Source organism: Trachurus japonicus, chromosome 22 (assembly GCF_045865225.1).
Source record: "Trachurus japonicus isolate A0001 chromosome 22, Traja_1.0".
In the NCBI taxonomy this organism is placed as follows: domain Eukaryota; kingdom Metazoa; phylum Chordata; class Actinopteri; order Carangiformes; family Carangidae; genus Trachurus; species Trachurus japonicus.
Window position 1 is genome coordinate 25739073 of NC_140928.1, and position 11030 is coordinate 25750102.

General features: G+C 42.8%; 1 protein-coding gene across 1 annotated transcript; it reads left to right on the forward strand.

Annotated features, from left to right (window-relative positions):
- Window positions 1–1782: 1782 nt before the first annotated feature.
- On the forward strand, window positions 1783–10801 carry LOC146964130 (uncharacterized). The gene is made up of 9 exons (XM_085766530.1): window positions 1783–1919; window positions 3174–3305; window positions 4927–5032; window positions 5216–5273; window positions 6784–6953; window positions 7059–7231; window positions 7339–7369; window positions 7460–7531; window positions 9878–10801. Exons 1-9 carry the CDS (start codon window positions 1887–1889, stop codon window positions 10321–10323), a joined length of 1221 nt encoding a protein of 406 aa, XP_085622656.1. The 5' UTR covers window positions 1783–1886; the 3' UTR covers window positions 10324–10801.
- The last annotated feature ends 229 nt before the right edge of the window (window positions 10802–11030 follow it).

Below are 11030 nucleotides of genomic sequence, written 5' to 3' on the forward strand. Positions count from 1 at the left end.
AGGGCTCCGGCGTTTTCTGGAGCTCTTTGTTTGGATGGGACGGATGCAAGGGACGAACATGAACCTCGTTCCCTGACTAAATTACATCTTTACGGTCCACCTTAAAAGTGGCATAACGCCTGTAGAGGGCGTTTTTGCGTCTCTTGATAAATTGAATCATTTCTCTTTTATTTTATTTTCTTCTAGATATTTTACTCTTCAAAATATTAAATTTTTCGACTTAAACAAATTGAACTACGAAAATAGGAGAATCTACATGTACAATCTACATGCAATACAAGTGTATCACAACATCCAAACTAAAAAAAAAGAAAAGAAACAGTACAAACAGCAATTAAAGCAAGTGGGCAGAGATCCAAGATCAAATTTCACCCAAAAGGAATTTAATCATAGATCAAAACACATCCACATGTAGGCTATGCTGAGACAGCAGACAAACTGCATTTATAACAAGTAACAATTTCATAACAAAAACAATATGTACAGCACACATACAGTGAGATTTATGTACCCTACTGAACAATTGTTCAGAAATAATAAAGAAATAATAATAAATACTCATTAATAAATTATAATAATATTGCTCAACCTTTTGTATTTATGTTTCCTTCATGTAATTTTATATCAACATTTCAGTGTTATTTATTTAGTTTCAGTAGTTAGGACAGCTGGGTTCTCCTCAATGTGTTATGCATAAACCTTATTTATTATTTTTCCCCTAATATATAAGTCTTTATGAGTTCCTCACTCTTTTATACAGTCTATAGTTCCTCACATGTTTTCCATCAGTATGAGAAGTGGTTATGAAGGGGGATCAGCCCTCCTATTTTTTCAACATGATTGTCCATCCTCCAGCAGAGGGCGGTAGAGCACCTCTGAGATGTTTTCCCAGCTGTCTACACGCACCAAAGAAGGAGACGACGTCTTAACAGCGCCCTCTAGTGGCGCATATGCAGCATTTTAAAGGTGGACCGGGAACATTTTTGAAAGAAGTGGCTGTGAATGAGAAGTCAGGTGCTGAAGGTGTCTGCTCTCTCAGCGAGAGTCATCACAATAACCTAGTAGTCTAGGCGTCGGTGCAGTTTGTTTTGTCGCAGCTGTGAAAGCGGCAGAGGTCAGGGTGGAGGTCTGGTGTCAGGGTGGAGGTCTGGTGTCAGTCTGCGACAGTCAGCCGGCAGCATGTGTGACCGGAGCAGCTGTTAGCAGGTTAAATGTTGCTTCCTCCAACACTCCTCCTTCCTTCAACAACACTCACACACTCCGGTCTCGGGTCCTGCTGCCGGCGGGACAAGGGGGAACCTGTCCACCCTGGACTTCATCAGACCCCACTTGCACTGGGACAGGAAGGACCCGGCTACCCTGGACCACATCAAACCATGCTGGTACTGGGACAAGAAAGACTTGGCCCACACTCCCTCCCAGTCAGAGGGACTGGACCCCGCCACCGAGGCCCGGTACCGCAGAGAGGGGGCTCGGTTCATCTTTGATGTGGGCACACGGCTCGGGCTGTATCCTTCTCAACAGATTTGTCTTAAATATGTGATGGAGAAACTGGCTGCGAGCGTATAGAGCCACTTAACTAAATACAAAGGGGGAACCTGGTCCGTGAACGCACCATGTTCATGTGAGTGGCTCGTGCTCCGCTGCAGGCTGTGAGCTGCATGTGTGGCCCTCAGCTCCAAGTCAAGTCATGTTAATTTGCATAGAATATGAATGGTCACATAATGAAGTTAGAGCATCAGTAGAAAACAAGGACTGACAGTAAGAGTAGAGTGTATCTTGGTGTTGGGTGGGTACTGGTGTGTGTTGTCTGTTTCTTTAACCTCTGTGGCTTCAGACACTATGACACTCTGGCGACTGGGATTGTTTATTTCCACCGCTTCTACATGTTCCACTCCTTCAAGCAGTTCCCCAGATATGTAAGTATGGAGCTCCTTATCCTGTTACTGTTTTATGACCTCAGTTTGATCAAACATGGTGATGCTATCACTGACAAAACAACTTACATCTGAATCTGCAGACTCATCTCTGTGGATCCAGGAGTTTAAAGGTCCCATATGGTTGTCTACTTAACTTGTGTAGCACCTCTCATATAAGAAATATGTCTTCATGGACCATCTATTTTGATTGTTTCTTATGTCTGCAACGAGATACAGAAGATCTTTTATACCCACTGCCATCAGACTTTTTTTCTGCAAATGGTATGAGCTGACAGACAAATGAATTTCCCTTTGGGCATCAAACAAAGTAGGCTAATAATCCATAAACTATCCATACAGTAAATTGGTTTACAGCCTCTCAGGTGAGGACAATTGACCAGAATATCACAACCAACCAATCACAGTCAAGTCTGGTCAAGTATGTACAGTGGCATGCAAATGTTTGGGCACTCAAAGTTTCTGTTCATGTGAACAGTTAGCAAGTGGATGATGCCCCTTTACATTTTAAACAATAGATCTTTTTATTTTCATCTTTAACATGAACACACTGATATTACTTGAAATATTGCAAAAGAGTGTTTCATGTTTAACTTTTATTTTATTTTGGTGTCATTTCATCTTCCACTTGCTCAACTGTTCACATTGTATGTGTGTATTGGAGTTTCAGGAGTGTTAGTCTGGATGGACAATGTCGTTGTCATTTTAAAACGCTGTTTTAGGATGACAACATGCCTCGGACTCTGCCCACCCCGATCCATAGTCCAACCTCACAGGATTTGTTTTCCCTGTGTGAAGTATGATATACTTAGTCAGCCAATCAGAAGAGAGTCTCAGAGCCTCCTCTCTTCTGATTGACTCACCAGTTTTTGGTTCTTAAATCACGAGATGCATTATCTTGTGGACCATCACTTAAAATAAAAACAACAACAAGAGAAGATGAAAATATTGAGGTGTAAGATGGTGGCACTAGTTTTATGTCCTGATGGGCACACATTGGAACGATGTTTTGAATCAGACTTTGACTTCATAGATCTGTCACTAATTCTATCCACTTCACTCTTCATGAAAACCCAACAGAGCTGCGACCAGCAGCAGTAGCCATCAGTGCTGATTTCTCCAGTTTGCTGAATATTGCTACGCCCCGCTCAGCTTTATCTGTATGCGTCTGCAACGGCGTGTGGAAATAGGGTTTCCTGTACATGTTTTTAATGTATCCGGTGCCTGTGCCTGCAGGTGACAGGAGGATGCTGCCTCTTCCTCGCAGGAAAAGTGGAGGAAACTCCAAAGAAGTGTAAAGACATCATCAAGACGGCTCGCAGCCTCCTCAACGACACGCAGTTTGCACAGTTCGGAGACGACCCCAAGGTCAGTGACGGGGAATCTTTTCATCAGGATGTGAACTGTAATGTTTTTTGTTGTAAAAATGCTGCTGCGGTGGAGATGGAAGCACAAAAAGGGTTCAGCAGAGCAGAAAGATTCATCACCAGCCTTTCTGCACCTCTCTGAAATGTAGAAAGAATCAACATTCTGTTAGTGTGTGAGTGACATGCAATGTGTAGCTTTAAAAGGAGTCTATTCTCATTCTTCTCTGAATCTTTATTTTTATTGTTTGTATTTATTTGGTTCCAAAAGATACAATTTTACACTTATTTTGAAATGGTAGCAATTTATAATACGACAACCTTTTATGAGAGATTTAGAAATTCTAATCCATGAAATAAATGTAGAACACGGCAAATATAATATTGATAGAATGATGCAGGCTCATTGTTTGGCAAAGTCAGGTTGTTGATTAGTAATAATTTATCTTACTAATGAATTACTACCACTTATAACTGGTTAAAGGGATAGTAGCATTTTTTTAAAGTGTGGTTGTATGATCTACAAATAGCCCCTAAGTACTTTAATTGCAGTAGAAGACTCTCTGCACTCCTCCCGTTAGCAACGCCAGCCCATAGCCCTGCCCAGAGATTTACAACATACAGCGTTGTGAACAAACCCAAAGAAACGGCCTATTTTCGTGGCCTAAAAGAGGTTTTACCTGGAAAAAAAAATACACAGTTCCATTGTTCGCTATAATAATTTTTTCCAGCCCTTCAAAGTGCAGGAAAAACGCAGTTTTTATTTGGACCTAACCAACTCACGTATCCCTCCGCTCAGGGTTAGCGCCCGCCGATCAGCAGTTGGTTAGCTCCAAATAAAAACTGCATTTTTCCTGCACTTTGAGGGGCTGGAAAAAATGATATTATAGCGAACAATGGAACTGTGTATTTTTTTTCAAGTAAAACCTCTTTTAGGCCGCGAGAATAGGCCGTTTCTTTGGGTCTGTTCACAACACTGTATGTTGTGAAGCTCTGGGCAGGGCTATTATGGGCTGGCGTTTGCTAACGGGAGGAGTGCAGAGAGTCTTCTACTGCAATTAAAGTACTTAGGGGCTATTTGTAGATCATACAACCCCACTTTAAAAAAAATGCTACTATCCCTTTAAAGGAGCCTTGTTAGATGTGTTGGGTGGAGCCATAGAGCCATGGTCAGACCATGATCAGCAGAAATTGTAAATCAATCATGGTCAAACTGGAAACAGGTCAGGTGGACAGGGCTTCATGAGCTAAACAAAGCTTCTTTTTTTTCCCCTATTTAATTCTATTTAAAGAGTGTATTTGAAAAGAGACACATTCGTTTCATAATCACAGAGCCTGCAGCGTTTCAGTAACTATGAACACAGACAGAATCTTCAATGTGCTGCAGCCTCAATATGCAAACACACACATTCAGAAAGCATCAGTTCAACAACACAGTTTACAGGTTCAACGCACTTGTTGTTTAATGTTCTGTGACATTTGAAGTTAAAACAATTGAACACTGTAAAATTGAAGATGTTCTCTGAATTAGTTTTGTGTTTTCTACCCTTTAACCTTTGACCCTGAGCCTGGACACTGTGGCACTGTGTGCATCTATCTGTTCATGAAGACTTGTGTCCTCACAGGAGGAGGTGATGGTGTTGGAGCGCATCCTGCTGCAGACCATCAAGTTTGACCTGCAGGTGGAACATCCCTACCAGTTCCTGCTGCGCTACGCAAAGCAGCTCAAAGGTAACATCTGGAGCATCTGGCTATAACATTCACTATTGATACAACAACAAAAAAAGACTTTGGTGTTTGGATTTGAGGAGTGTTCATGCTGAAAGAATGCTGTAGTTTCCCTAGTTCCATTGACAAAACCGTCTTCACACTAACTTCAGTGTACTTGATGGAGAAACCACTGCTGTCTTCCAGGTGACAAGAACAAGGTGCAGAAGCTGGTTCAGATGGCCTGGACCTTTGTGAATGACAGGTGACCACATGACTCACTGCTATTTGACTGAAATGGAACTTGAAGGTCTAGCATAATAATGAGATTCACCCATGTTCAGTCGTCTTCACCTTTCTCATGTATAGTAATTACATTACTACAGAAGCCTTGACTCTGTTGTGACCAGAATCACTTCCTCAAGTTTTAAAAAAAAACTGGATGAAGTAAAGTACACCACAACTTCAGTTTTATAAGGATCAAACCACTGAAGGCATGAGGTCTCTCTTGCAGACATTTGAGGACTTGAAACACACTTTCCCCTACGTCTGTATTAAATTCCGTTGCATTGAGGCAAAATGACACTGAAGCCCCCAAAAACTGCACCTCACTTCACTTGTTGGTTAAATGTATTTTGGTTGCCAATTAGCCAGAAACTGCATTAGGATGTCAGCAAGAAACAAACATCACAGAGGTGATGTAAGGTGTGAGAGTCAGATGTTCAACTGAGAAAATGGTGTTTGAGTTACTTCTTATAAGCTGACTCAGTTAATTCTTTTCAATGGGACGCAGCAGAGAGATGAAAAAAAATGACCTTTCAGGACTTCTGTAATTTAATCATTGTCCGTTCCAGATTTTTAATGGAGTCACTGTAAAATGTAAAGTTTCACACCACACAAATTATAACAAGAGGTGGGTTTACATGGACAGTTTTAAATAGTTTCAAATAGGTTTGGTTTAAATCAATCTGTTTGAAGATTTCAGCTTGAGTGTATACATGGCTTACAAAGTAAACTGGTTGGGTGTTTACATGCGCCGACGAAACAAATGTTTTGAACGTGCGCACAACCATGAGTGATAGCGTTACCATAGTTACAATTATACTGAAGTGCTACAGCTCTGCCAAATATAAAACAGAAACATGGGAATACATTGTTTGTTGAGCGCAGTCTTTGCTGTTATAATATTTCTCTTTATTAAACAGCAGCGTGACATATTCCTACTGTTAGAATCCAGCAGCAGGGGAAGAAGAGAGAGCCTTTTGGAGTCGGGAGTGCATATGCAATATTTAGATCTTTTAGTATGTCCAGTAGTAAATAGGTTTCTCTTAAAGTCCATCTTGGGGCGGTGGATTTCTTGCTCAACATTTTCGCTTGAGTGGCAGCCAGGCACTGCTTGTGCGTGCTCAAGCGTGCGTGCGTGCATGTGTGAGTACGTCAAGTCCTGAGCATTCACAGAACGAACGCAGCCAGAAATCAGCCTGTTTCAAGGTATACATGACAGACAGATCGCTATAGAAAAGGTTTAAACTACCCACTTCAAACCGATTGGAATTTCAATCAATTAGGGGTAATAGTTTGAGGTGTTTATATGAAGTATTTTCAATCGGTTTTGTCTCCCAAACCTATTTGAAACCGTTTAAAACTGACCATGTAAACCCGCCTCAAGGTGTCATAAGCACCTCTGGAATGTCGGATGTGCCAGATGTGAGCATTGTGACAGATGTGAAGTGGGAGAATGAGAGTAATGATAACACCTCTGTGTTCATCCCAAGCCTGTGCACCATGGTGGCCCTGCAGTGGGAGCCTCAGATCATAGCAGTGGCCGTCATGTATCTGGCTGGACGTCTCTGTAAGTTCGACATCCAGGACTGGACCTCCAGACAGTTGGCCCGCCGATGGTGGGAGCAGTTTGTCTATGATGTACCTGTGGAGGTGCTGGAGGGTAACGGAAAATACACCTACACACACACGTTGTTTATTCCTCTTTTTTTTGTATTTGACAGTTTTTATCTACATTTTCCAGCTGTGTTCTCTCCTGCTCTCACAGATATCTGCCACCAGATCCTGGACTTGTACTCTCAGGCTAAACAGCAGATTCCTGACGGAGGGATGGGGACAGTGGAGAACCCCCCACCACCTTCCATCCTGTCCCCCTCAGTCCCTCTGCCGGTCAAGAAGGCCTCGCCTCAGACCAGCCCCAGACCGTCCAGACCAGCTCAGGTATGCAGACGTTAAGTGTTGGGAGTGCGTGTGATTTCATCTCTGTGGCTTCAGCTGAGCACTGACTGACACTGACGGATGTTTATTTGCATACGTTTATTTTTCAGCCCTCTCCCAAAGACGACGGCAAAGCCACGAGTAAGAACAAACCCTGTCACTTTAATTCCATTCTTCCATATTCTGCCGGTTTTCCATTGGTTTTCTCTGTCTTGTGTTTTTGTTTTCCAGAGCTCCTGAACCTCGAGCCTCCTCCACCGCCTCCTCCGCCCCCTCCTCCTCCACCAGTCTCTGTTAATCCTGGTCAGTTTCCTCCTCTGCCTTTAACCAGGGGCGTCACTAGGTTTTAAGGACAGGGGGGGCTTAGCCCCCAGTAGATGCACAGGATGTGAGCGAATGTAGTGCGCAAGCACGAACTTTCACAATGGCCCAGAAAAAACACAATATTTAGAATTTAGAGTAAATTTAGAGTATTGAATCATGGGCTAGCTAATTTTTCAGGTGTTTGACTATCATGGATATGTCCAGGTGGACTGGAAAACTAATTATATTTCACTAGTAGCCTGTGTCATAATGGTTATACACTCCATCCAAATACAGCTGTTTTTGGCTCATTTTGATTTCACCCAGACCTCCTCACATTTTCCAATTCAAATAAGACCAGACAACAGAAATGAAGTGTGACTCCAACTGGAGCAGATATTTATGGTAAAGAGTGCACATTTCACCCTAGAAACCCCTTCATCTTCTACACAACCAGGACCTTCACAAGAAATTTCAGATTTTTTTTTTTTCTGAGCTGAAATAGACATTGGGGGGTTGTGCAAATGACTGACCCTGAGAATCATTTTTCCATTTTCTGACAAGCTATCACGACATGGCTGGTACCAACAGAAGCCTAGCATCTCCTGGTTTCATATGATATCTGTATCTTCACTCTAGCTTTAAAACTGATCCGTTTACAACGCAATTAATATTTCACATGAATTCAAGTTTTATCGCGGTCATTTTGACAACACTGCTATTTAGAGATGTAGTAGCTTACTGTCTGATACCTGCTAGTCCTCTTTTAGCTACAGGTGGACTGACTCTCCCTCTGTTGACATCAGAGCTCCTGCAGCCCGTCACTGCAGGCTCGGAGCGGAGCTTCAAACAAGCCGCCGCTACATGGGCGCAACCAACTGACAGCTGGGAGGGGGGTGGTCACACACTCAACAAACTAATTAAATTAAACAGCTTCAGCCCCCCTAAAATAGGCCTAATGACGCCACTGCCTTTAACTCTGTCCATTTTTCATCTGAGAGCCCTTTTTTTTCTGAGGGAAAAATAAATTATTTCCCCCTCACATCTGAACTGTTGTTCAGAGCAGGCTCAGTGTTGGGCAGTAACACATTATTTAGGAATGTGTCACTGTTATTTGATTATTCTTTTAGTAACAGAGTAATGTAATGCGTTATAATTTCTAAAATAGTAATTAGATTATAGTTACATGCACATTACCATTACCATTGCTGGTCCACTCCGCTCCTCTCACCCACTCTTAAAGGGATAGTTCAACATTTTGGCAAATTGGCCCATTGCCATAATCCCTATAGTTTTAGGAGTATGTTCTTTACCTTTAATTGTCGGTGCAAGTTATTTTTAGAACGGCGGAGCAGAGCCGCGAGCTGCTCAGAGCTACGCTATGGAGGCTAATGGGATTTCTTGGTTTCCCTCATCAAACTCATCAAATACACAATCCAGCAACTCCAAAACGCTCTCATGGACAAGTTGTGACCTGCACATTCACCACACTATGAGATAATAACAGAACGTTACGAGACGTTGTTTTCTAGGCAAATGCAGAGACTTCTTCCCGAAAAACTGCCACCTGATGGAAACCGCATCAGCAGAATTTACCTTGAAAACAACTCTGTCTCTTAATGCTCCGTTATTATCTCATAGCGTGGTGAATGTGCAGGTCACAAGAGCGTTTTGGAGTTGTTGGATTGTGTATTTGATGAGTTTGATGACGGAAACCAAGAAATTCCATGAGTCTCCGTAGCGTATAGCTTTGAGCAGCTCACGGCTCTGCTCCGCCGTTCTAAAAATAGCTTGCACCGACAAATAAAGGTAACGAACCTATGAGCCAATTTGCCAAAATGTTGTACTATCCCTTTAAGTACCCGTCCTGGGATACTGGAAATCAGAACAGTAGCTTGATTACTTTTAAAAGGAGTAATCACAATCAGTAATCAGTAATTTAATTATTTTTCCAGAGTAATTTGCCCAACACTAATCAGTCATAGTACTGTCACAAAGAAAGAATCCCTGCAGTGAAGCATAGAAAATTACATTGTTTTCCATCATCACCCAGTCAGCCTGATATAATCTAATATAATAGTGATTCGTTTGGAAAAAGCTGTAGAAGTTACTTAACATAATCTAAAATTAAAAAGTAAAAGTAAGCAGATATTACATACAGTATATGGATAATTGTAGTAATACCATTAAAATCCTTATGATACCCATCCACAGCTGTGATATGCAGCACAACAAGCTAAAGAGCCAGTGCAGACAGAGCCGTCACCACTGTGTGGAGCTGTTGATGAACGTGTGGCACAGATACACGAGCTGTCCTGTTCACTGCGTCTTTCCTCTCTCTCACAGATCATCCACCTTTTTCCCCCTACCCACCGGCCCCCGACCTCCCCTCCAATCCGGCCCCCCCACCCCTGCCCCACTGCCCTCCTCTGCCACCTCCCCCGCCCATCGACCTGCCCAGCTCCAGCTCCCTGGTGGCCAGCGACGGCTACCAGAAGCTGCAGTCCATGATGAAGACGGAGGGCTCCTGTTACACGGCCGTACCCCAGGCCTGCGTCCCACCGCTGGGCTACCACCAGTACCCCCCGGGCACCGCATCCTACCACACGCCCCCCGTCTCGGCCTACAGCTACCTGTTTGCGCCTCCGCCCCCTTCGGTCATGGGCATGGCGCCTAGTTTCGGCAGCGGGTACCCACCGCCGTCGACCGTAGGACACAATCAGCTCCCCCCTCCGCTTCCGCCAGGGATGCCCCCCGTCGGCGGGCTGGGTCGGGGTACGTGGATGAGGTGAGAGCCACACTGATGGCAGAAGGTTCAGGAAAAGAAGCTTGTGATACTTGATGTTTGACTTCCCAGTGTTAACGGAGACATGGAGGACTGTCTTCCTTTAGCTGAGCAACACACGATGAACGGTTCAGTTCAGTTCAGATCATGTCATATCCAGCTGTTTTTGTTTTCCTTTTTGTATCATGATTTTCTGAATGTTTTTGTGATTTTTTTTTTCTAGTTTTTTATGTATTGTTTTTTACATTGTGTACTTTTATATTTAAGAACAATCTACAGTGTGACGACAAGAGCAGGTTGTTTTCACATGTGTCCGTTATCACTTTTTTCTTGAACAGTTGTTAATGACATTTGTAAAATTTTGTTCTTCTTCAGCCACCATCCGTTTGTATGTAAACATCTGTGCACTCTTTCAAATGCTTTGGATGTTACTTTTTTTTATCTTGGAGTCTAATAAACCACTGAGAATAAAGACTGTGTGTGTCGTTGTTATGCTTCTTCCATGTCGGCAACAGTCAGAACTGGAGACAAAATGTCTGTCAGCTTGACCTAACAAAACACTTTTGAGACATAATGCAAGAGTTGACACAGCAAATATGACAAGAAAAATTGACAAATGATTCATATCTTATGTGACTGGATAAACAAGGATGTACCAAGGCAAATTACACAGCTGCATCTCAATAAATTGGAATATCATGGACAACACAACAA